This window comes from Oncorhynchus gorbuscha, unplaced genomic scaffold, assembly GCF_021184085.1.
Source record: "Oncorhynchus gorbuscha isolate QuinsamMale2020 ecotype Even-year unplaced genomic scaffold, OgorEven_v1.0 Un_scaffold_848, whole genome shotgun sequence".
Taxonomy (NCBI): Eukaryota; Metazoa; Chordata; class Actinopteri; order Salmoniformes; family Salmonidae; genus Oncorhynchus; species Oncorhynchus gorbuscha.
The window spans coordinates 47,445-75,000 of NW_025745838.1; the positions used below are offsets into that span (position 1 = coordinate 47,445).

The following is a 27,556-nucleotide window of genomic DNA, read 5'->3' on the forward strand; positions in this document are numbered from 1 at the left end:
GTTGGACTGAACCATTACATCCACGGAGTTGGACTGAACCATTATGGAGTTGGACTGAACCCTTATGGAGTTGGACTGAACCATTACATCCATGGAGTTGGACTGAACCATTACATCCATGGAGTTGGACTGAACCATTACATCCACGGAGTTGGACTGAACCATTACATCCACGGAGTTGGACTGAACCATTACATCCATGGAGTTGGACTGAACCATTACATCCATGGAGTTGGACTGAACCATTACATCCATGGAGTTGGACTGAACCATTATGGAGTTGGACTGAACCATTACATCCACGGAGTTGGACTGAACCATTATGGAGTTGGACTGAACCATTACATCCATGGAGTTGGACTGAACCATTAAACCAGTTGGACTGGAGTTGGACTGAACCATTACATCCATGGAGTTGGACTGAACCATTACATCCATGGAGTTGGACTGAACCATTATGGAGTTGGACTGAACCATTACATCCACGGAGTTGGACTGAACCATTATGGAGTTGGACTGAACCATTACATCCATGGAGTTGGACTGAACCATTATGGAGTTGGACTGAACCATTATGGAGTTGGACTGAACCATTACATCCATGGAGTTGGACTGAACCATTATGGAGTTGGACTGAACCATTACATCCATGGAGTTGGACTGAACCATTACATCCACGGAGTTGGACTGAACCATTATGGAGTTGGACTGAACCATTATGGAGTTGGACTGAACCATTACATCCTTGGAGTTGGACTGAACCATTACATCCATGGAGTTGGACTGAACCATTACATCCATGGAGTTGGACTGAACCATTATGGAGTTGGACTGAACCATTATGGAGTTGGACTGAACCATTATGGAGTTGGACTGAACCATTACATCCATGGAGTTGGACTGAACCATTATGGAGTTGGACTGAACCATTATATCCATGGAGTTTAAACTAGAGATGTGTGTTTTTCCTGCATTGGCTGCATCTCAACCCATCCTCCGATGTCTGCCTTCTGGGGAAACTCAGCCATCCAATGATTTATAAATAAATCATCTGGGCTCCCGAAAGGAATGATCTCTATAGTATATAAACAACTATTGGAAAGCTCATATTCTGAACTAGCCATTAAAAAAGTATGGTCCACAGATTTAAGTGAATCTGAACCACCCTTTAACTGGAACAGAATATGGAGAAATAGGATCTTGGGTATCCTGTAATCCAAAAAAAAAAACATGTATTAGTTTAACTTTGTTCACAGACTGTACTTAACAGCAATGGACATGATGGGGCTGGACAGGGACATGTTGAGCTGGGGGGAATGGGATGGGGCTGGACAGGGACATGTTGAGCTGGAGGGAATGGGATGGGGCTGGACAGGGACATGTTGAGCTGGGGGGAATGGGATGGGGCTGGACAGGGACATGTTGAGCTGGGGGGAATGGAATGGGGCTGGAGGGAATGGGATGGGGCTGAACAGGGACATGTTGAGCTGGGGGGAATGGGATGGGGCTGGACAGGGACATGTTGAGCTGGAGGGAATGGGATGGGGCTGGACAGGGACATGTTGAGCTGGAGGGAATGGGATGGGGCTGGACAGAGACATGTTGAGCTGGAGGGAATGGGATGGGGCTGGACAGGGACATGTTGAGCTGGGGGGATGGGGCTTGGGGCTGGACAGAGACATGTTGAGCTGGGGGAATGGGATGGGGCTGGACAGGGACATGTTGAGCTGGGGGAATGGGATGGGGCTGGACAGAGACATGCTGGGGGAATGGGATGGGGCTGGACAGGGACATGCTGGGGGGAATGGGATGGGGCTGGACAGGGACATGTTGAGCTTGGGGGAATGGGATGGGGCTGGACAGGGACATGTTGAGCTGGAGGGAATGGGATGGGGCTGGACAGGGACATGTTGAGCTGGAGGTGGAATGGGAATGGGGCTGGACAGAGAAATGTTGAGCTGGGGGGAATGGGATGGGGCTTGGGGCTGGACAGAGACATGTTGAGCTGGGGGGAATGGGATGGGGCTGGACAGGGACATGTTGAGCTGGAGGGAATGGGATGGGGCTGGACAGGGACATGTTGAGCTGGAGGTGGAATGGGATGGGGCTGGACAGGGACATGTTGAGCTGGGGGGAATGGGATGGGGCTGGACAGGGACATGTTGAGCTGGGGGGGAATGGGATGGGGCTGGAGGGAATGGGATGGGGCTGGACAGAGACATGTTGAGCTGAGGGAATGGGATGGGGCTGGACAGGGACATGTTGAGCTGGGGGGGATGGGATGGGGCACTTTGACCAAAATCTAGTTTTGGGGAGGATAATCTACTGACAACCACCAGTGATAGGGAACGCTGATGATACCTCTCTCTCCATCCAAGATGTCTGAATAGAGGAGCAGACTGGAGAGGATATTCAGCAACTCTTAGAGGATAGTGGAAGTTGATATACTTAATTGTTAGGTCCGTTGCCTTTATCAGCAACCCAGTAATTTAAAAGTAATTTATGATTTATTGTTAAGAAATTGGTGTCCATCAGCAAACACAATGACTAATCCACCACACTGAGATCCTATATGTATGTATTTCATTAATTTAACTAGGCAAGTCAGTTAAGAACAAATTCTTATTTACAATGACGGTATTCGTTATAATGGTTGAATAGGACATGTTTATAACCTAAAGTTGATTATAATACCTACTGTTGGGAACAGGACATGTTTATAACCTAATGTTGATTATAATACCTACTGTTGGGAACACATGTTTATAACCTAAAGTTGATTATACTACCTACTGTTGGGAACACATGTTTATAACCTAAAGTTGATTATAATACCTACTGTTGGGAACACATGTTTATAACCTAATGTTGATTATAATACCTACTGTTGGGAACACATGTTTATAACCTAAAGTTGATTATAATACCTACTGTTGGGAATAGGACATGTTTATAACCTAAAGTTGATTATAATACCTACTGTTGGGAATAGGACATGTTTATAACCTAAAGTTGATTATAATACCTACTGTTGGGAACACATGTTTATAACCTAAAGTTGATTATACTACCTACTGTTGGGAACACATGTTTATAACCTAAAGTTGATTATAATACCTACTGTTGGGAATAGGACATGTTTATAACCTAAAGTTGATTATAATACCTACTGTTGGGAACACATGTTTATAACCTAAAGTTGATTATACTACCTACTGTTGGGAATAGGACATGTTTATAACCTAAAGTTGATTATACTACCTACTGTTGGGAATAGGACATGTTTATAACCTAAAGTTGATTATAATACCTACTGTTGGGAACACATGTTTATAACCTAATGTTGATTATACTACCTACTGTTGGGAACACATGTTTATAACCTAAAGTTGATTATACTACCTACTGTTGGGAATAGGACATGTTTATAACCTAAAGTTGATTATACTACCTACTGTTGGGAATAGGACATGTTTATAACCTAAAGTTGATTATAATACCTACTGTTGGGAACACATGTTTATAACCTAATGTTGATTATACTACCTACTGTTGGGAATAGGACATGTTTATAACCTAAAGTTGATTATACTACCTACTGTTGGGAACACATGTTTATAACCTAAAGTTGATTATACTACCTACTGTTGGGAACACATGTTTATAACCTGAAGTTGATTATAATACCTACTGTTGGGAACACATGTTTATAACCTGAAGTTGATTATACTACCTACTGTTGGGAATAGGACATGTTTATAACCTAAAGTTGATTATACTACCTACTGTTGGGAACACATGTTTATAACCTAAAGTTGATTATACTACCTACTGTTGGGAACACATGTTTATAACCTAAAGTTGATTATACTACCTACTGTTGGGAACACATGTTTATAATCTAAAGTTGATTATAATACCTACTGTTGGGAACATACAGCACACTGTGGCCTACAGTCTCTTCCTCCTTGGTGCTATATGGCTTCTTGTATTGTGATAATCTCCTACTAGGAAACATAGAACCTGCTCAAAGCCATTGGCTGTGTGTATTTCTATTGTGTGTCTCGATTACACCACCCTTCTCCCAATGTGTACACTCGCACACTACCCGTCGTGGATTAAGGTTTGTTATAAGCAAAGTGTGCAAGACAAACACTTCGGGAGAAGGCAGGATGATCGGGAGACTGGTTGTTATGTTCTTGTAGAGGACCATGATGTTGTAGTCACTGGTGGTTGTTGTTGGTCTTCCTGTCCAGTAGGGGGCTCCACCACATACGCCCACATAGACATCACAGCCTCAGAGACAGCTCAGAGAGTAGCAGCAGAACACGCCCAGGGGAGAGAGGACAGGCTGATGGAGCTGGAGGAGAACACGCCCAGGGGAGAGAGGACAGGCTGATGGAGCTGGAGGAGAACACGCCCAGGGGAGAGAGGACAGGCTGATGGAGCTGGAGGAGAACACGCCCAGGGGAGAGAGGACAGGCTGATGGAGCTGGAGGAGAACACGCCCAGGGGAGAGAGGACAGGCTGATGGAGCTGGAGGAGAACACGCCCAGGGGAGAGAGGACAGGCTGATGGAGCTGGAGGAGAACACACCAAGGGGAGAGAGGACAGAAAGGAGAGGCACCCTGCAGTCTCTCTCTTTCTCTCTCCCTGTCTCACACACACACACACACACACACACACACACACACACACACACACACACACACACACACACACACACACACACACACACACACACACACACACACACACACACACACACACACACCTGAAATGATTTGAGTGTTTTCTTGTAAATAGTAACTGCTTTGTTTGCCAAGAGATTATTTATTAACTTGTTTTATATTTAGCCACCCTCTGCCTTGATGACAGCTTTGCAAACTCTTGGCATTCTCTCAACCAGCTTCACCTGGAATGCTTTTCCAACAGTCTTGAAGGAGTTCCCACATATGCTGCGCACTTGTTGGCTGCTTTTCCTTCACTCTGCAGTCCAACTCATCCCAAGCCATCTCATTTATGTTGAGATCAGTTGATTGTGGAGGCCATCTGATGCAGCACTCCATCACTCTCCTTCTCGGTCAAATAGCCCTTACACAGCCTGAAGGTGTGTTGGGTCATTGTCCTGTTGAAAATCAAATGATAGTCTCACTAAGCGCAAACCTGATGGGATGGCGTATCGCTGTAGAATGCTGTGGTAGTCATGCTGGGTAAGTGTGCCTTGAATTCTAAATAAATCAGACAGTGTCACCAGCAAAGCACCATCACACCACCTCCTCCTCCATGCTTCATGGTGGGAACCACACATGCAGAGATCATCCGTTCATCTAGTCTGCATCTCACAGAGACATCACACCTCCTCCTCCATGCTTCACGGTGGGAACCACACATGCAGAGATCATCCGTTCACCTACTCTGCGTCTCACAGAGACACAACGGTTGGAAACAAAAATCTAAAATTTGGACTCATCAGACCAAAGGACAGATTTCCACCAGTCTAATGTCCATTGCTCGTGTTTCTTGGCCCAATGAATTATTTTCTTCTTATTGGTGTCCTTTAGAAGTAGTTTCTTTGCAGCAATTAGGCCATGAAGGCCTGATTCACATAGTCTCTTCTGAACAGTTGAGATGTGTCTGTTACTTGAATTCTATGAAGCATTTATTTGGGCTGCAATCTGAGGCTGGTAACAATGAACTTATCCTCTGCAGCAGAGATAACTCTGGGTCTTCCTTTCCTGTGGTGGTCCTCATGAGAGACAGGTAACTCTAATGAACTTATCCTCTGCAGCAGAGGTAACTCTGGGTCTTCCTTTCCTGTGGTGGTACTCATGAGAGCCAGTTAACTCTAATGAACTTATCCTCTGCAGCAGAGGGAACTCTGGGTCTTCCTTTCCTGTGGTGGTCCTCATGAGAGCCAGTTAACTCTAATGAACTTATCCTCTGCAGCAGAGGGAACTCTGGGTCTTCCTTTCCTGTGGCGGTCCTCATGAGAGCCAGTTAACTCTAATGAACTTATCCTCTGCAGCAGAGGGAACTCTGGGTCTTCCTTTCCTGTGGCGGTCCTCATGAGAGCCAGTTAACTCTAATGAACTTATCCTCTGCAGCAGAGGTAACTCTGGGTCTTCCTTTCCTGTGGCGGTCCTCATGAGAGCCAGTTTCATCACAGCGCTTGAAGAAAGTTTCAAAGTTCTTAAAATGTTCCGTATTGACAGACCTTCATGTCTTAAAGTAATGATGGACTGTTGTTTCTCTTTGCTTATTTGAGCTGTTCTTGCCATAATATGGACTTGGTCTTTTACCAAATTGGGCTATCTTCTGTATACCACCCCTACCTTGTCACAACACAACTGATTGGCTCAAACGCATTAAGAAGGAAAGAAATTCCACAAATGAACTTTTAACAAGGTACACCTGTTCATTGAAATGCATTCCAGGTGACTACCTCATGAATGTGGTTGAGAGAATGCCAAGAGTGTGTAAAGCTGTCATCAAGGCAAAGGGTGGCTACTTTGTAGAATCTCAAATATAAAATAAATGTTGATTTGTTTAACACTTTTTTGGTTACTATTCCATGTGTTATTTCACCATTTTGATGTCTTAACTATTATTCTACAATGTAAAAAACAAAGTAAAACCCTGGGATTTTTTTTTTGAAAAATATTTTATTTAACCAGGCAAGTCAGTTAACAAATTCTTATTTTCAATGACGGCCTAGGAACCGTGGGTTAACTGCCTTGTTCAGAGGCAGAAAGGACAGATTTGTACCTTGTCAGCTCGGGGATTTGAACTTGCAACCTGGAATGAGGTGTGTCCAAACCTTTGACTGGTACTGTATAGACAAAAACATCATTTTATACTCGGCAGCATGACATTTAGTGAAGTGTTCAGTAAACACGGTCAGAGGACCACAAATACACACAGGCTGGGATTCAATCAAGGCAAGTTGAAGAGCACCGGACAGTCAACAAAATATAATCCACGCTGGCACCGACATGCCTTTGCAAGGCGCATTTGAGCCTAGACCTGAAGAATGAATGAACTACTCAGTTACCACGTCCTAAAGCCTAGACCAGAAGACAGAACTACTCAGTTACCACGTCCTAAAGCCTAGACCAGAAGACAGACCTACTCAGTTACCACGTTCTAAAGCCTAGACCTGAAGACAGACCTACTCAGTTACCACGTCCTAAAGCCTAGACCAGAAGACAGAACTACTCAGTTACCACGTCCTAAAGCCTAGACCAGAAGACAGACCTACTCAGTTACCACGTCCTAAAGCCTAGACCAGAAGACAGACCTACTCAGTTACCACGTCCTAAAGCCTAGACCTGAAGAATGAATGAACCACTCAGTTACCACGTCCTAAAGCCTAGACCAGAAGACAGAACTACTCAGTTACCACGTCCTAAAGCCTAGACCTGAAGGATTAATGAACTACTCAGTTACCACGTCCTAAAGCCTAGACCAGAAGACAGAACTACTCAGTTACCACGTCCTAAAGCCTAGACCAGAAGACAGACCTACTCAGTTACCACGTCCTAAAGCCTAGACCTGAAGAATGAATGAACTACTCAGTTACCACGTCCTAAAGCCTAGACCAGAAGACAGAACTACTCAGTTACCACATCCTAAAGCCTAGACCTGAAGGATGAATGAACTACTCAGTTACCACGTCCTAAAGCCTAGACCAGAAGACAGAACTACTCAGTTACCACATCCTAAAGCCTAGACCAGAAGACAGAACTACTCAGTTACCACGTACTAAAGCCTAGACCTGAAGGATTAATGAACTACTCAGTTACCACATCCTAAAGCCTAGACCAGAAGACAGAACTACTCAGTGAACTAACAACCATCTGGTTACTGCCGTAGGGTTGAACTAACACCCATCTGGCTACTGCCGTAGGGTTGAACTAACAACCACCTGGTTACTGCCGTAGGGTTGAACTAACAACCATCTGGTTACTGCCGTAGGGTTGAACTAACAACCATCTGGTTACTGCCGTAGGGTTGAACTAACAACCATCTGGTTACTGCCGTAGGGTTGAACTAACAACCATCTGGTTACTGCCATAGGGTTGAACTAACAACCCTCTGGCTACTGCCGTAGGGTTGAACTAACATCCATCTGGTTACTGCCGTAGGGTTGAACTAACAACCATCTGGTTACTGCCGTAGGGTTGAACTAACAACCATCTGGTTACTGCCGTAGGGTTGAACTAACAACCATCTGGCTACTGCCGTAGGGTTGAACTAACACCCATCTGGTTACTGCCGTAGGGTTGAACTAACAACCATCTGGTTACTGCAGTAGGGTTGAACTAACAACCATCTGGTTACTGCCATAGGGTTGAACTAACAACCGTCTGGTTACTGCCGCAGAGTTGAACTAACAACCATCTGGTTACTGCCGTAGGGTTGAACTAACAACCATCTGGTTACTGCCGTAGGGTTGAACTAACAACCATCTGGTTACTGCCGTAGGGTTGAACTAACAACCGTCTGGTTACTGCCATAGGGTTGAACTAACAACCGTCTGGTTACTGCCGTAGGGTTGAACTAACACCCATCTGGTTACTGCCGTAGGGTTGAACGAACAACCATCTGGTTACTGCCGTAGGGTTGAACGAACAACCATCTGGTTACTGCCGTAGGGTTGAACGAACAACCATCTGGTTACTGCCGTAGGGTTGAACTAACAACCATCTGGTTACTGCCGTAGGGTTGAACGAACAACCATCTGGTTACTGCCGTAGGGTTGAACTAACAACTGTCTGGTTACTGCCGTAGGGTTGAACTAACACCCATCTGGTTACTGCCGTAGGGTTGGACTAACAACCGTCTGGTTACTGCCGTAGGGTCGGAGTCCTGAGATACTGAGGCTTCTGGTGTCTCTCAGCCATCAGTTCCTGTAGTTTAAAAGAGATCATTAGTGAAGACAGCACTCATAGTTTCCAGTGACTGTTGTTCGTTGTCATGGTGCCAGAAACAGGTTTTATGTTCCATTCCCATGTGAACTTCACATGATTCATCAGTATAAGGCTTTAAAACACATGTTCAGGCCTACAATAGTAAAAGTAATTCTGTTAAATGTTATGCTCATTGTGTACCAATTTCTTCAAAATATCCAGATGACGAGAAAAATGGGAGAAAATGTGTTTTTATTACTTTTGTGAAATTTGTTCGATCTACATTTGATTCATTTTTGTTATTAAAGTGTTTTGCATCTTCAGGATGCCCCGCCCACATGGGTCAATACGACTGGTTCAAAGACTGTTAACATCGATTTACAATCATGACACTGGTTCTCTCAGTAACTCTCTGATTGGTTAATACAGCCCCTTGTGTTACTACAGCTTTAATTTAAAATGGATTCAATTTAGATTATATTTCTCCACTGGGCCTACACACAATACTCTACCATAATTTTTTTGACCCCAAAAAATAAATGAAAAGCTGAAATGTCATGAGTCAAGTATTCAACCCCATTGTTATATCAAGGCTAATTAAGTGTACTCGCCACATAGTAAATATGTACTCAAAGCCACATCAGTTACAAGGACTCACTCGGTCTGCCAGAACAGTGTTCAACGTGACTGTTTAATGACTTACCTCGTCACTCCAACAGATAATTGTAATAAGATAATAATAATATAATAAGATAATAAGATAATAATAATATAATAAGATAATAAGATAATCCTTCAAATCGAGCGGTGAATCTCAACCACAAAGACCGGAGAGGTTTTACAATAAACCTCGCAAAAGACGGGCACCTATTTTGGTAGACGAATAAAAAAAACTGAAAGCAGACATTGAATATCAACACACCCAGTCACTACCAAAGATTCAGAGGTCCGTCCTAACCGAGTTGCCAGAGAGGATGGAAACCGCTCAGGGATTTCACCATTAGGCCAAAGGTCACGGAGGAGTTCTTGAGATTCGCTGATTTCAAGCTACTGCTATTGTTGAAATACCAATGATACTAGGTGTTACTATGGCGATGTCGTGAAATCCACTGATACCACGTGTTACTATGGCGATGTTGTCAAATCCACTGATACCGCGTGATGGCGATGTTGTCAAACCACTGATACCGCATGTTACTATGACGATGTCGTCAAATCCACTGATACTGCGTGTTACTATGGCGATGGCGATGTTGTCAAATCCACTGATACCGCGTGTTACTATGGCGATGTTGTCAAATCCACTGATACCGCATGTTACTATGACGATGTTGTCAAATCCACTGATACTGCGTGTTACTATGGCGACTCAGCTATTTCCCTAGAAGGGTTTGATGGTGGTAATATGTGGTTCATAATAAAACTGTTGATCAAAGTTATTAGGTGTTTGATCAAAAACGAATGGGGCTCTGGTTAAAAGTAGTGCACTATGTAGGGAATAGGGTGACATTTGGTACACATGGACATAATCAGATGTTCCTACAATAGGTATATATACACATATTTACACAAAACAAGTAGTGGCACTGAAAGACACGTTCTCCATCCCAAATGGCACCCTATTCCCTACACAGTACACTACTTCCATAGGGCCCTGGTCAAACGTAGTGCACTATGTAGGGAATAGGGTGCCATTTGAGATAGAAGCAGGCTCGTCATTATTAAAATGGAACATAATCACAAATTAGATTTACGCGGGAAAAAACACTGATTTCATTTAAAGTAGTCTACAAAAGAGCAATGTGGACGGATGTGTGTGTGTGTGTGTGTGTGTGTGTGTGTGTGTGTGTGTGTGTGTGTGTATATAGACAGGCAGATTAGCAGTTCATCGTAGGGTTGTCATGACAGCAGCATCGCCACACTCTGAATCACTGTGGCAAGAAGAACACGAAGCAAGACTTCATTTGTTGTTTCGAGTCCTGATGTTGAAAACACACAGCCTTCTGTGATGGGGGAGGGGATGGACCCCCCCCCAGGGCCTCGTCTGAGGAACCCCTTACAGTTCTCACAGCACCCCCCCCCAGGGCCTCGTCTGAGGAACCCCTTACAGTTCTCACAGCCCCCCCCCCCCCCCCCCCCAAGGAACCCCTTACAGTTCTCACAGCACCCCCCCAAGGAACCCCTTACAGTTCCCCCAGGGCCTCCCCTGAGGAACCCCTTACAGTTCTTACAGCCCCCCCCCCCCCCAGGGCCTCCCCAAGGAACCCCTTACAGTTCTCACAGCCCCCCCCCCCCCAGGGCCTCGTCTGAGGAACCCCTTACAGTTCTCACAGCACCCCCCCCAAGGAACCCTTACAGTTCGTTACGGTCCAGTCCTTTACGGGAGATCTTGCTGGTTAAATCCTGCATGTGCTTCTTCATCTGAGAGAGAAAGAAAGAGAGAGAGAGGCGTTACAAGACATCTCTCTAGTCTTCTCTGCCAGGTTGTTGTCTCCCTCCTACCCTGTATCCCATCTCCCTGGTCTTCTCTGCCAGGTTATTGTCTCCCTGGTCTTCTCTGCCAGGTTATTGTCTCTAGTCTTCTCTGCCAGGTTATTTTCTCTCTCCTACCTTGTATCCCATCTCCCTGGTCTTCTCGGCCAGGTTATTGTATCTCTCCTGGTTTCTCAGGATGTGGTCGTTGTCTCCTAGAGCTTCTACATGTCTCAGCTTCTGGTGGGATAACTCCAACTGTTCCTGAGGAGGGGGTGAGGAGGCAGGGGGAGAGGGAGAGAGGCAGGGGGAGAGGCAGGGGGAGAGAGAGAGAGGCAGGGGGGAGAAGGAGGCAGGGGGGAGAGGGAGAGAGGCAGGGGGAGAGGCAGGGGGAGAGAGAGAGAGAGGCAGGGGGGGGGGGAGGAGGCAGGGGGAGAGAGAGAGAGAGGCAGGGGGGGAAGGAGGCAGGGGGGGAGAGAGAGAGAGAGGCAGGGGGGGGGAGGAGGCAGGGGGAGAGGGAGAGAGGCAGGGGGGGGGGGGGGAAGGAGGCAGGGGGAGAGGGAGAGAGGCAGGGGGAGAAGGAGAGAGGCAGGGGGGAGAAGGAGAGAGGCAGGGGGGAGAAGGAGAGAGGCAGGGGGGGAGAAGGAGAGAGGCAGGGGGGAGAAGGAGAGAGGCAGGGGGGGGAAGGAGAGAGGCAGGGGGAGAAGGAGAGAGGCAGGGGGGGAGGAGAGAGGAAGGGGGGAAGAAGGGGAGAGGCAGGGGGAGAGGGAGAGAGGCAGGGGGAGAGAGGGAGAGGGAAGAGAGAGTGAGTGGTCCTATCCCAAATGGACCCTACGCCCTAGGCACTTGCTTGGTGGAAGCCACATATAGCTTACACCTGTCAAACCCTCTCAGATCTCCAAGTGCCTTAAGGGCGTATGGGTCCATTTGGGACATCAAGGGAGGTGAATAAAAGACAGGAAGTATTCAGACCCCTCGACTTGTCCACATGTTGTTACGTTACATCCTTATTCTAAAATGGAGTAACAACAATTCCTAAATCTTTGCAAATGTACACAAAATAAAAAAACTGAAATACATTATTTATTCAAACCCTTCACTATGAGACTCTAAATTTAGCTCAGGTGCATCCTGTTTCCTATAATGACATCAAAATACCCTATAACGACAAAGTGAAAATAGGTTTTAAGGAATTTTTTGCAAATGTAAAACCCTATTTACATAAGTATTCAGACCCTTCGCTATGACACTAGAAATTGAGCTCAGGTGCATCCTGTTTCCATTGATCATCCTTGAGATGTTTCTTCAACTTGATTGGAGTCCACCTTTTGTACATTCAATTGATTGGACATGATTTGGAAAGGCAAATCAAATCAAATCAAATTTATTTATATAGCCCTTCATACATCAGCTGATATCTCAAAGTGCTGTACAGAAACCCAGCCTAAAACCCCAAACAGCAAACAATGCAGGTGTAAAAGCACGGTGGCTAGGAAAAACTCCCTAGAAAGGCCAAAACCTAGGAAGAAACCTAGAGAGGAACCGGGCTATGTGGGGTGGCCAGTCCTCTTCTGGCTGTGCCGGGTAGAGATTATAACAGAACATGACCAAGATGTTCAAATGTTCATAAATGACCAGCATGGTCAAATAATAATAAGGCAGAACAGTTGAAACTGGAGCAGCAGCACAGTCAGATGGACTGGGGACAGCAAGGAGCCATCATGTCAGGTAGTCCTGGGGCACGGTCCTAGGGCTCAGGTCCTCCGAGAGAGAGAAAGAAAGAGAGAATTAGAGAGAGCATATGTGGGGTGGCCAGTCCTCTTCTGGCTGTGCCAGGTGGAGATTATAACAGAACGTGGCCAAGATGTTCAAATGTTCATAAATGACCAGCATGGTTGAATAATAGTAAGGCAGAACAGTTGAAACTGGAGCAGGAGCATGGCCAGGTGGACTGGGGACAGCAAGGAGTCCTCATGTCAGGTAGTCCTGGGACATGGTCCTAGGGCCCAGGCCAGTTGAAACTGGAGCAGCAGCATGGCCAGGTGGACTGGGGACAGCAAGGAGTCATCATGTCAGGTAGTCCTGGGGCATGGTTCTAGGGCTCAGGTCCTCCGAGAGAGAGAAAGAAAGAGAGAAGGAGAGAATTAGAGAACGCACACTTAGATTTACACAGGACACCGAATAGGACAGGAGAAGTACTCCAGATAAACAAACTGACCCTAGCCCCCCGACACATAAACTACTGCAGCATAAATACTGGAGGCTGAGACAGGAGGGGTCAGGAGACACTGTGGCACACACCTGTCTATATAAGGTCCCACAGTTGACAGTGCATGTCAGAGTAAAAACCAAGCCATGAGGTCGAAGGAATTGTCCGTAGAGCCCCGAGACAGGGTTGTGTGGAGGCACAGATCTGGGGAAGGGTATCAAAACATTTCTGCAGCATTGAAGGTCCCCAAGAACACAGTGGCCTCCATCATTCTTAAATAGAAGTTTGGAACCACCAAGACTCTTCCTAGAGCTGGCCGCCCAGTCAAACTGACCAATCGGGGGAGAAGGGCCTTGGTGACCAAGAACCCGATGGTCACTCTGACAGAGCTCTAGAGTTCCTCTGTGGAGATGGGAGAACCTTCCAGAAGGACAACCATCTCTGCAGCACTCCACCAATCAGGCCTTTATGGTGGAGTGGCCAGACAGAAGCCACTCCTCAGTAAAAGGAACATGGCAGGCTGCTTGGAGTTAGCCAAACGGCATCTAAAGACTCTCAGACCATGAAAAACAAGTCTGTAGGAAACCTGGCAACATCCCTACGGTGAAGCATGGAGGTGGCACCATCCCTACGGTGAAGCATGGAGGTGGCACCATCCCTACGGTGAAGCATGGAGGTGGCACCATCCCTACGGTGAAGCATGGAGGTGGCACCATCCCTACGGTGAAGCATGGAGGTGGCACCATCCCTACGGTGAAGCATGGAGGTGGCACCATCCCTACGGTGAAGCATGGAGGTGGCACCATCCCTACGATGAAGCATGGAGGTGGCACCATCCCTACGATGAAGCATGGAGGTGGCACCATTCCTAAGGTGACGCATGGAGGTGGCAGCATCATACGGTGGGGATGTTTTTCAGCGGCAGGGAACTGGGAGACTAGTCAGGATCGAGGCAAAGATGAACAGAGTAAAGTACAGAGAGATCCTTGACAACCGGCTCCAGAGCGCTCATGACCTCAGATTGGGGTGAAGGTTCACCTTCCAACAGGACAACGACCCTAAGCACACCGCTAAGACAACGCAGGAGCGGCTTAGGGACAAGTCTATGAATGTCCTTGAGAGGCCCAGTCAGAGCCCGGACTTGAACATGATCAAACATCTCTGGAGAGACCTGAAAAAAGCTGTGCAGCGACGCTCCCCATCCAACCTGACAGAGCTTGAGAGGATCTGCAGAGAAGAATGGGAGAAACTCCCCAAATACAGGTGTGCCAAGCTTGTATCGTCATACCCAGGAAGACTCGATGCTGTGATCGCTGCCAAAGGTGCTTCAACAAAGTAAAGTAAAATAAAGAGTAAATGGTCTGAATACTTATGTAAATGTCATATAATATATATATTTTTTTTCATTAAAACAGTTTTTGCTTTGTCATTATGGGGTATTGTGATGTCATTATGGGGTATTGTGATGTCATTATGGAGTATTGTGATGTCATTATGGGGTATTGTGATGTCATTATGGGGTATTGTGATGTCATTATGGGGTATTGTGATGTCATTATGGGGTATTGTGATGTCATTATGGGGTATTGTGATGTCATTATGGGGTATTGTGATAGTCATTATGGGAAAAAAACTGATTGATTAATAATTGATATTGATTGGTTACCTGGTAGTGGCTGTGCTTCTCTACCTTGGTCTCAAAGTGCTTCAGTTCCTCCTGATCTCACACACACACACACAGGGAGAGACACACCCAAACCGGACAGAACATTATGATCCAGACTGTGAAAAGTGATCACTTTAAAGCAGATATGGAAAACACACACACACACACACACACACACACACACACACACACACACACACACACACACACACACACACACACACACACACACACACACACACACACACACACACACACACACACACACACCTTGAGCGAGTCCAGTTCATCCCCAGTCAGGTTGGCTCTCTGTGCCATCTCCCACAGCTCTATCACCCTGGGCTCTTTAAACTCTGGAGAGGAGGGAGGGGGACATCACAACTAGTCACACGCAACTCTGTGTGTGTGTGTGTGTGTGTGTGTGTGTGTGTGTGTGTGTGTGTGTGTGTGTGTGTGTGTGTACCACTCACCACTGTCCTCGCTGAAGCCCTCGTGGCTGAGTTTCCTCAGGCGTTCAAAGCCCTGGTTCAGATCCCTACAAACACACACACACACACACACACCATTAAAACACACACACAACCATTAAAACACACACACACACAGCGTTAATACACACCTCATCTTGTCCTTCAGGTCGGTGTGTTTCTGATGCAGGACATGTTCTTTAACTTCCCCTTTCTAATGGAGAGATCACATTCTTATGGATCTCTATAGAGGGGAGGGGATGGGAGAGGAGAGGAGAGAGGAGGAGGGAGGGAGAGATGGGTGAGAGAGAGGAGAAGAGAGAGAGGAGAGAGAGAGAGAGAGGAGGAGGGGATGGAGAGGAGGAGGGGAGGGAGAGAGATGGGTGAGAGGGAGGAGAAGAGAGGAGGAGAGAGGAGGAGGGAGGGGATGGAGAGGAGGAGGGGATGGAGAGAGATGGGTGAGAGGGATGGAGAGAGAGGGGTGAGAGGGAGGAGGGGAGGGATGGAGAGGGAGGAGAGAGGAGGAGAGGGAGGGGATGGGTGAGAAGGAGGAGGGAGAGAGAGAGAGGGGAGGGGGAGAGAGAGAGGAGAGAGGAGGAGAGGCAGAACGACAGACAAAAAAAACCAACTACATTATAATTCATCCTAAACCAAGTGACACTTCATCACTGGGTAACACTGACAATCACTAGGAGAGAGGAGAAGAGGAAATGAGAGAGAGAGGAAAGGAGAGAGGAGAGTAGAGAGAGAGAGGAGAGAGACGAGAAGAGAGAGAAGAGAGGAGAGAGAGAGAGGAGAGGAAATGAGAGAGAGGAAAGGAGAGAGGAGAGTAGAGAGAGGCAGAACGACAGACAAAAGAGAAGAACGAGAACGAGCGTAAAAAGCCCTCTTCACCCTCCGTGCGGCTGACGGTATCCATGACGATGTTATACTCGCTGATCTTGTCCTTGTGGTGTTGAAACTCCCTCTTCAGACTCTGCATCTCCTCCTCTGAGAACTTACCAGAACTCTTAGCCTGTAGGGAAACACATTTCCATTACACTGTTAATATAATAATAATAATATATGCCATTTAGCAGACGCTTTTATCCAAAGCGACTTACAGTCATGTGTGCATACATTCTACGTATGGGTGGTCCCGGGGATCGAACCCACTACCCTGGCGTTACAAGCGCCATGCTCTACCAACTGAGCTACAAGTCGCCCCAAAATGGCTTCTTGGGTTGTAAACTGGGGTGAAATCCATAGAGGAAGAGAAACTGAGGACAAGTCGCCCCAAAATGTCTTCTTGGGTTGTAAACTGGGGTGAAATCCATAGAGGAAGAGAAACTGAGGACAAGTCGCCCCAAAATGGCTTCTTGGGTTGTAAACTGGGGTGAAAGCCAAAGAGGGAGAGAAACTGAGCACGCTCATCCCCAAAATGGACGCCGTTATACTGAAACTGGCCGTGCGTCCCAATCATATCACCTTTCTCCTGAAGTGTTCACTCCTTCACTACTTCCCACTAATCTGGTGGAGGCGTGGCCTGGTGGGAGTTATTACCATATTTCTGATCACTGATTTGAAAGTTTGAAATGACTGGTAAGAGATCAAACATGTCTCCTTCTCTGATGTCATGGTCCTTCCTCCCCCCCCTCCATCTCACCTTATTCCACAGTTTGTCCAGTCTGGGGTCATCAAACATGTCTCCTTCTCTGATGATCACTGGGGTCCTTCAGGTTGTTAGATTCTAGAGGTCTGGGGTGTCCAAAATGGACGCCAGTTAACCATACTATTCTTCCCATCCATCCCATACTTAGCCAGGATCACTGGGGTGGAGGGGAGACACAAAATGGACTGGGGTGGAGGGGAGCCAAAAGCCAGTTAACCATACTATCCCATACTTAGCCAGGATCACTGGGGTGGAGGGGAGACACAAAATGGACGCCAGTTAACCATACTATCCCATACTTAGCCAGGATCACTGGGGTGGAGGGGAGACACAAAATGGCATCCGCTTGGCGTTTCCACTCACTACCAAATATGGTGATGAGAGGAAGCCCAGTGGCTGGCGGTGGGGGAAGGTGGAGATGGGAGGATTTTGGCCGACGTTCTGCTCATTTTCTCGACGATTAAACATTTGATCTCGATACAGTTCTCTGTTCCCCAAAATGACAATCTGTTATGAACAGAGTGGACTAAGTTTTGTAGACTTCATCCATTGTTAAAGGTTTTTTTTAAAGTAAAATAGTTGTTTATAAAGAAGTTAATTAAGGGTTGGATTTAGTTATTGCACACATGCACTTCAGAGTAGGTGTTCCCTAACACAAATATGCAAATACATGCTAGAAAGAGCCAATAGGATCTCGCTAGCTCGTGCTTGGCTCTGCCCACTATGATTAATACTATCCCCCCCATTGGAAATGACAGGCTGTGGTCCATCTTGGTTTAGTTATAAAAACATATTTAATATTTAAGCAATAAGGCTCGAGGGGGGTGTGGTAGATGGAGAATATACCACGGCTAAGGGCTGTTCTTAGTTCTTATTAACAACTTCCCCAAGGCCCTTCACACCCCCACCACATTATAACAAGCCACACCCCCACCACATTATAACAAGCCACACCCCCACCACATTATAACAAGCCACACCCCCACCACATTATAACAAGCCACACCCCCACCACCACCACATTATAACAAGCCACACCCCTACCACATTATAACAAGCCACACCCCCAGGCACATTATAACAAGCCACACCCCCACCACATTATAACAAGCCACACCCCTTCCAAGGCCCTTCACACCCCCACCACATTATAACAAGCCACACCCCCACCACATTATAACAAGCCACACCCCCACCACATTATAACAAGCCACACCCCTTCCAAGGCCCTTCACACCCCCACCACATTATAACAAGCCACCCCCACCACATTATAACAAGCCACACACCACCACATTATAACAAGCCCCACCCCTTCCCCAAGGCTTTCACCCCCACCACATTATAACAAGCCACACCCCTTCCCCAAGGCTTTCACCCCCACCACATTATAACAAGCCACACCCCTTCCAACTGCTTATAAAGCAGCCTGTCTCCTAGAAAACCAACTGTTTAAAAGCCACAGCTCTTCCCCAAAACCAACTGTTTATAAAGCAGCTGTGTCTCTCTAGAAAACCAACTGTTTATAAAGCAGCTCTGTCTCTCTCTAGAAAACCAACTGTTTATAAAGCAGCTCTGTCTCTCTCTAGAAAACCAACTGTTTATAAAGCAGCTCTGTCTCTCTCTAGAAAACCAACTGTTTATAAAGCAGCTCTGTCTCTCTAGAAAACCAACTGTTTATAAAGCAGCTCTGTCTCTCTCTAGAAAACCAACTGTTTATAAAGCAGCTCTGTCTCTCTCTAGAAAACCAACTGTTTATAAAGCAGCTCTGTCTCTCTAGAAAACCTACTGTTTATAAAGCTCCATCAGTCAGGTAGGTAGTTTAAGTAGTGTTATTTACACCACTCCTCCCTTCTTGTCCTTCTCTCTCGCTCCATCAGTCAGGTAGGGAGTTTAAGTAGTTATTTAAAACCCTTCTAGTCTCCCCCCCATCCCTCTCTCTCACCATAGAAGCTGCATTGGTAGACTGTTCTCTCTCTCCACCCACCCTCTCCATCCCTCTCTCACCGTTGAAGCCACGTCGTAGCTTGGTCCCCCCCCCTCTCTCTCACCGTTGAAGCCACGTCGTAGCTTGGTCCCCCCCCCCTCTCTCACCGTTGAAGCCACGTCGTAGCTTGGTCCCCCCCCCCTCTCACCGTTGAAGCCACGCCGTAGCTTGCCCCCCCCCCCGTCTCACCGTTGAAGCCACGTCGTAGCTTGCCCCCCCCCCCCCCCCTCCTCTCTCACCGTTGAAGCCACGTCGTAGCTTGCCCCCCCCCCCCTCCCCCTCCCTCTCTCACCGTCGAAGCCACGTCGTAGCTTGCCCCCCCCCTCTCACCCTCTCACCGTCGAAGCCACGTCGTAGCTTGGCCTCCCCCCCCCCCTCTCACTGTTGAAGCCACGTCGTAGCTTGGCCCCCCCCCCCCTCACCTCACCTCTCACCGTTGAAGCCACGTCGTAGCTTGCCCCCCCCCCCTCTCTCTCACTGTTGAAGCCACGTCGTAGCTTGCCCCCCCCTCCCCCTCTCACCGTTGAAGCCACGTCGTAGCTCCCCCCCCCTCCCTCTCACCCTCTCACCGTCGAAGCCACGTCGTAGCTTGGCCTCCCCCCCCCCCCCCTCTCTCACCGTTGAAGCCACGTCGTAGCTTGGCCTCCCCCTCCTCTCTCACCGTTGAAGCCACGTCGTAGCTTGGCCCCCCCCCTCTCTCACCGTTGAAGCCACGTCGTAGCTTGGCCCCCCCTCCTCTCTCACCGTTGAAGCCACGTCGTAGCTTGGCCTCCCACCCCCTCCTCTCTCACCGTTGAAGCCACGTCGTAGCTTGGCTCCCCCCCTCCCCTCTCTCACCGTTGAAGCCACGTCGTAGCTTGGCCTCCCCCCCCTCCCTCTCACCGTTGAAGCCACGTCGTAGCTTGGCCTCCCCCCCTCCCCTCTCACCGTTGAAGCCACGTCGTAGCTTGGCCCCCCCCTCCTCTCTCACCGTTGAAGCCACGTCGTAGCTTGGCCTCCCCCCCCTCCCCTCTCACCGTTGAAGCCACGTCGTAGCTTGGCATCCCCCCCCCTCCTCTCTCACCGTTGAAGCCACGTCGTAGCTTGGCCTCTCTCTCTCCATTCTCATCCATCCCTTCTGCCTTAGACTTCTTCCACTGTAGTTCATCTTTCTCCTGGATCTTCAGATCACTGTGGAGCTCTGAGAGACGCACTGGGGGTAACTGCATCTAGAGGAAGGAAGGAGAGAGAGACTGGTGTTAGACTGGAGCACTGGGGGTAACTGCATCTAGAGGAAGGAGAGAGAGACTGGTGTTAGACTGGAGCACTGGGGGTAACTGCATCTAGAGGAAGGAAGGAGAGAGAGACTGGTGTTAGACTGGAGCACTGGGGGTAACTGCATCTAGAGGAAGGAGAGAGACTGGTGTTAGACTGGAGCACTGGGGGTAACTGCATCTAGAGGAAGAGAGAGAGAGACTGGTGTTAGACTGGAGCACTGGGGGTAACTGCATCTAGAGGAAGGAAGGAGAGAGACTGGTGTTCTAGAGGAAGGAAGGAGAGAGACTGGTGTTAGACTGGAGCACTGGGGGTAACTGCATCTAGAGGAAGGAGAGAGAGAGACTGGTGTTAGACTGGAGCACTGGGGGTAACTGCATCTAGAGTAACTGAAGGAAGGGAGAGAGAGAGACTGGTGTTAGACTGGAGCACTGGGGGTAACTGCATCTAGAGGAAGGAAGGAGAGAGAGACTGGTGTTAGACTGGAGCACTGGGGGTAACTGCATCTAGAGGAAGGAGAGAGACTGGTGTTAGACTGGAGCACTGGGGGTAACTGCATCTAGAGGAAGGAAGAGAGAGAGAGACTTAGACTGTTAGACTGGAGCACTGGGGGTAACTGCATCTAGAGGAAGGAGGAGAGAGAGAGACTGGTGTTAGACTGGAGCTGGAGCACTGGGGGTAACTGCATCTAGAGGAAGGAGAGAGACTGGTGTTAGACTGGAGCACTGGGGGTAACTGCATCTAGAGGAAGGAAGGAGAGAGACTGGTGTTAGACTGGAGCACTGGGGGTAACTGCATCTAGAGGAAGGAAGGAGAGAGACTGGTGTTAGACTGGAGCACTGGGGGTAACTGCATCTAGAGGAAGGAGAGAGAGAGACTGGTGTTAGACTGGAGCACTGGGGGTAACTGCATCTAGAGGAAGGAGAGAGAGAGACTGGTGTTAGACTGGAGCACTGGGGGTAACTGCATCTAGAGGAAGGAGAGAGAGAGACTGGTGTTAGACTGGAGCACTGGGGGTAACTGCATCTAGAGGAAGGAGAGAGAGAGACTGGTGTTAGACTGGAGCACTGGGGGTAACTGCATCTAGAGGAAGGAGAGAGACTGGTGTTAGACTGGAGCACTGGGGGTAACTGCATCTAGAGGAAGGAGAGAGAGAGACTGGTGTTAGACTGGAGCACTGGGGGTAACTGCATCTAGAGGAAGGAGAGAGAGAGACTGGTGTTAGACTGGAGCACTGGGGGTAACTGCATCTAGAGGAAGGAGAGAGAGAGACTGGTGTTAGACTGGAGCACTGGGGGTAACTGCATCTAGAGGAAGGAAGGAGAGAGACTGGTGTTAGACTGGAGCACTGGGGGTAACTGCATCTAGAGGAAGGAAGGAGAGAGACTGGTGTTAGACTGGAGCACTGGGGGTAACTGCATCTAGAGGAAGGAAGGAGAGAGACTGGTGTTAGACTGGAGCACTGGGGGTAACTGCATCTAGAGGAAGGAAGGAGAGAGACTGGTGTTAGACTGGAGCACTGGGGGTAACTGCATCTAGAGGAAGGAAGGAGAGAGACTGGTGTTAGACTGGAGCACTGGGGGTAACTGCATCTAGAGGAAGGCAGGAGAGAGACTGGTGTTAGACTGGAGCACTGGGGGTAACTGCATCTAGAGGAAGGAAGGAGAGAGACTGGTGTTAGACTGGAGCACTGGGGGTAACTGCATCTAGAGGAAGGAAGGAGAGAGACTGGTGTTAGACTGGAGCACTGGGGGTAACTGCATCTAGAGGAAGGAGAGAGAGAGACTGGTGTTAGACTGGAGCACTGGGGGTAACTGCATCTAGAGGAAGGAGAGAGACTGGTGTTAGACTGGAGCACTGGGGGTAACTGCATCTAGAGGAAGGAAGGAGAGAGACTGGTGTTAGACTGGAGCACTGGGGGTAACTGTATCTAGAGGAAGGAAGGAGAGAGACTGGTGTTAGACTGGAGCACTGGGGGTAACTGCATCTAGAGGAAGGAAGGAGAGAGACTGGTGTTAGACTGGAGCACTGGGGGTACTGCATCTAGAGGAAGGAGAGAGACTGGTGTTAGACTGGAGCACTGGGGGTAACTGCATCTAGAGGAAGGAGAGAGAGACTGGTGTTAGACTGGAGCACTGGGGGTAACTGTATCTAGAGGAAGGAAGGAGAGAGAGACTGGTGTTAGACTGGAGCACTGGGGGTAACTGCATCTAGAGGAAGGAAGGAGAGAGACTGGTGTTAGACTGGAGCACTGGGGGTAACTGCATCTAGAGGAAGAAGATAGAGAGACTGGTGTTAGACTGGAGCACTGGGGGTAACTGCATCTAGAGGAAGGAGAGAGAGAGACTGGTGTTAGACTGGAGCACTGGGGGTAACTGCATCTAGAGGAAGGAGAGAGACTGGTGTTAGACTGGAGCACTGGGGGTAACTGCATCTAGAGGAAGGAAGGAGAGAGACTGGTGTTAGACTGGAGCACTGGGGGTAACTGCATCTAGAGGAAGGAAGGAGAGAGACTGGTGTTAGACTGGAGCACTGGGGGTAACTGCATCTAGAGGAAGGAGAGAGACTGGTGTTAGACTGGAGCACTGGGGGTAACTGCATCTAGAGGAAGGAAGGAGAGAGACTGGTGTTAGACTGGAGCACTGGGGGTAACTGCATCTAGAGGAAGGAAGGAGAGAGACTGGTGTTAGACTGGAGCACTGGGGGTAACTGCATCTAGAGGAAGGAAGGAGAGAGACTGGTGTTAGACTGGAGCACTGGGGGTAACTGCATCTAGAGGAAGGAGAGAGACTGGTGTTAGACTGGAGCACTGAGGGTAACTGCATCTAGAGGAAGGAGAGAAACTGGTGTTAGACTGGAGCACTGGGGGTAACTGCATCTAGAGGAAGGAAGGAGAGAGACTGGTGTTAGACTGGAGCACTGGGGGTAACTGCATCTAGAGGAAGGAGAGAGACTGGTGTTAGACTGGAGCACTGAGGGTAACTGCATCTAGAGGAAGGGAAAGACAGAGGGATGGAGGAGGGAAAGACAGAGAGGGATGGAGGAGGGAAAGACAGAGAGGGATGGAGGAGGGAAAGACAGAGAGGGATGGAGTGAGAAGGGATGGAGGGATGGGAGGGAAAGACAGAGGGATGGAGGAGGGAAAGACAGAGAGGGATGGAGGAGGGAAAGACAGAGAGGGATGGAGGAGGGAAAGACAGAGAGGGATGGAGGAGGGAAAGACAGAGAGGGATGGAGGAGGGAAAGACAGAGAGGGATGGAGGAGGGAAAGACAGAGAGGGATGGAGGAGGGAAAGACAGAGAGGGATGGAGGAGGGAAAGACAGAGAGGGATGGAGGAGGGAAAGACAGAGAGGGATGGAGGAGGGAAAGACAGAGAGGATGGAGGAGGGAAAGACAGAGAGGATGGAGGAGGGAAAGACAGAGAGGATGGAGGAGGGAAATGAGAGGGATGGAGGAGGGAAAGGGATGGAGGAGGGAAAGGGATGGAGGAGGGAAAGACAGAGGGATGGAGGAGGGAAAGACAGAGAGGATGGAGGAGGGAAAGACAGAGAGGATGGAGGAGGGAAAGACAGAGAGGATGGAGGAGGGAAAGACAGAGGGGATGGAGGAGGGAAAGACAGAGGGGATGGAGGAGGGAAAGACAGAGAGGATGGAGGGGGGGAAAGACAGAGAGGATGGAGGAGACAGAGAGGATGGAGGAGGGAGACAGAGAGGATGGAGGAGGGAAAGACAGAGAGGATGGAGGAGGGAAAGACAAGAGGATGGAGGAGGGAAAGACAGAGAGGATGGAGGAGGGAAAGACAGAGAGGATGGAGGAGGGAAAGACAGAGAGGGGAGGAGGGAAAGACAGAGAGGATGGAAAGAAACAGAGAGGATGGAGGAGGGAAAGACAGAGAGGATGGATGGAGGAGGGAAAGACAGAGAGGATGGAGGAGGGAAAGACAGAGAGGATGGAGGAGGGAAAGACAGAGAGGATGGAGGAGGGAAAGACAGAGGATGGAGGAGGGAAAGACAGAGAGGGATGGAGGAGGGAAAGACAGAGAGGGATGGAGGAGGGAAAGACAGAGAGGGATGGAGGAGGGAAAGACAGAGAGGATGGAGGAGGGAAAGACAGAGGGATGGAGGAGGGAAAGACAGAGAGGATGGAGGAGGGAAAGACAGAGAGGGATGGAGGAGGGAAAGACAGAGAGGATGGAGGAGGGAAAGACAGAGAGGATGGAGGAGGGAAAGGGTGAGAGGGATGGAGGAGGGAAAGACAGAGAGGGATGGAGGAGGGAAAGGGGGAGAGGGATGGAGGAGGGAAAGACAGAGGGATGGAGGAGGGAAAGACAGAGAGGATGGAGGAGGGAAAGACAGAGAGGATGGAGGAGGGAAAGACAGAGAGGATGGAGGAGGGAAAGACAGAGGGGATGGAGGAGGGAAAAACAGAGGGGATGGAGGAGGGAAAGACAGAGAGGATGGAGGAGGGAAAGACAGAGAGGATGGAGGAGGGAAAGACAGAGAGGATGGAGGAGGGAAAGACAGAGAGGATGGAGGAGGGAAAGACAGAGAGGATGGAGGAGGGAAAGACAGAGAGGATGGAGGAGGGAAAGACAGAGAGGATGGAGGAGGGAAAGACAGAGAGGATGGAGGAGGGAAAGACAGAGAGGATGGAGGAGGGAAAGACAGAGAGGATGGAGGGAAAGACAGAGAGGGATGGAGGAGGGAAAGACAGAGAGGATGGAGGAGGGAAAGACAGAGAGGATGGAGGAGGGAAAGACAGAGAGGATGGAGGAGGGAAAGACAGAGAGGGATGGAGGAGGGAAAGACAGAGAGGGATGGAGGAGGGAAAGACAGAGAGGGATGGAGGAGGGAAAGAGGAGAGAGGGATGGAGGAGGGAAAGACAGAGAGGATGGAGGAGGGAAAGTGAGAGGATGGAGGAGGGAAAGACAGAGGGATGGAGGAGGGAAAGTGAGAGGATGGAGGAGGGAAAGACAGAGGGATGGATGGTAAATGAAATCAGACTGGAACTAATGAAGTGTAGTGTGTCTCGTCTGTCTGTGAGAGAAATCGGTTCCTTAAACTAGCCGGGTACAATCAGACCTCAGCCATCTCATAGGTAGCTGAATCAGCTAAGGTAACTGTTAGCTAAACACAATGTTGGATAGACCCAGGAAGTGTAGACAAAACGTTATCTAACTTTTGGACCGGATAACGAAGACAATTCACTCTCGACTGTCTCAATAATTTAAGTAAAAACAAAGCTAAACTTATAATAATAATAATAATAGCATGACTTGACTTCTTACCCTGGTCGCTTTCTCCCACACCTGGTTGAGTTTAGCTATCCTAAATTCCACCGGGCTCTTACCGTCCACGGACGGTTTCTGGTCGTTCATTTCTCGAGAATACTTTCCTGCAATCGCCCCGACTGCGAGACACAACACCGCGCACAAACAACCGAACTTCATTTTTGCACCGTTACCGGGAAAATGGAATGGAATAAATCTTTAAAAATGAAACACAATTTCAGAGCTACGGTCTGTCTAACTCCGAGTACATCAAGTCATGTGTTTAGAAGAGGCGGACGCGTCCTGAACTGCATTATGGGATATGTAGTTTTTTTCCGACCACTCTAACCTTGGTTTTGGTCTGGGGAAAGGGTTTGTAAAAATACAATACCCATAATGCACCTGGTAATAGTCTTCTAGTAACGGAGGATGTGGGAGGCTTTTGAGCAAATAGGAATCATCCACGCGTTGGATTGAAAAGGGATTTATTTATAGGGTTTAGCAATTTTACACCACACTGGCATAATTTAATGTTGGCTAATTTTCACACATGAAACAGCCTACTCAAGCAGTAATAAGTCATCCATTTTGTGTTAACCATTTAGTTCAATAAACTAGGTATTGATTGACGCCTGCACACACACACACACACACACACACACACGCACACACACACACACACACACACACACACACACACACACACACACACACACACACACACACACACACACACACACACACACACACACACACACACACACACACACACACACACACACACACACACACACACACAAAGTTGTGTAGTTGCCATGGCGCCCTGGCAGCCTAAGCACAGAGCTCATGTACATATTCAATTATTTGTAAGTGTTTTTTAAATTGTGTTTTTAAATATTTGCAGATGGACTCTGCAACTTTCCAGCTGGCTCGTTATTTTTGTTTGAATGATGCATCTGTACCAGCTTTTTTTGTTGTTTCACCCATGGCTGCCTGTTCCTGGTCTTTTGAAAACTCAGGAGTCACCCGAAGCCCAGGGCTCGTAGTGAGGACGACTGACTACTACTCTGAACTGTGTGTGATGACCTTTCTGGTGCCCAGAGCTGCTGAGGCAGAGGGCACGTAGTGAGGACGACTGACTACTACTCTGAAATGTGTGTGATGGACTTTCTGGTGCCCAGAGCTGCTGAGACATCAAGTGGGTGCTACTCAGAGGGAAGGAGGACACGTCCGGTAGCTATAAGACGCAGGCTGATTCCCAGAGTAGCCCTCTACAAGATCATCACTAGACTGTTCATCAACCACCTTCCTCTGATCATGATATGTCCCTCTACAAGATCATCACTAGACTGTTCATCAACCACCTTCCTCTGATCATGAAATGTCCCTCTACAAGATCATCACTAGACTGTTCATCAACCACCTTCCTCTGACCATGATACCAAGATTCCTAGACTGACCATGATATGTCCCTCTACAAGATCATCACTAGACTGTTCATCAACCACCTTCCTCTGATCATGATATGTCCCTCTACAAGATCATCACTAGACTGTTCATCAACCACCTTCCTCTGATAATGATATGTCCCTCTACAAGATCATCACTAGACTGTTCATCAACCACCTTCCTCTGATCATACAAGAAATGTTCATCAACCACCTT

At 48.3% G+C, this 27,556-nt stretch overlaps 1 protein-coding gene and 1 pseudogene across 1 annotated transcript in view; one reads left to right on the top strand and one right to left on the bottom strand.

The window, feature by feature from the left end:
• LOC124020537 (protein Dok-7-like) overlaps positions 1-4,980 on the top strand; it is a gene marked incomplete at its 5' end in the record, with an annotated part of 46,679 nt that extends 41,699 nt beyond the window's left edge. Inside the window, one exon of the mRNA XM_046335775.1 lies at positions 4,257-4,980. Coding sequence (XP_046191731.1) covers positions 4,257-4,399 — 143 coding nt within the window. The remainder of the gene's footprint in view (positions 1-4,256) is intronic.
• Positions 4,981-11,257: 6,277 nt separating this feature from the next.
• On the bottom strand, positions 11,258-26,187 carry LOC124020535 (annotated as a pseudogene).
• Positions 26,188-27,556: the final 1,369 nt, after the last annotated feature.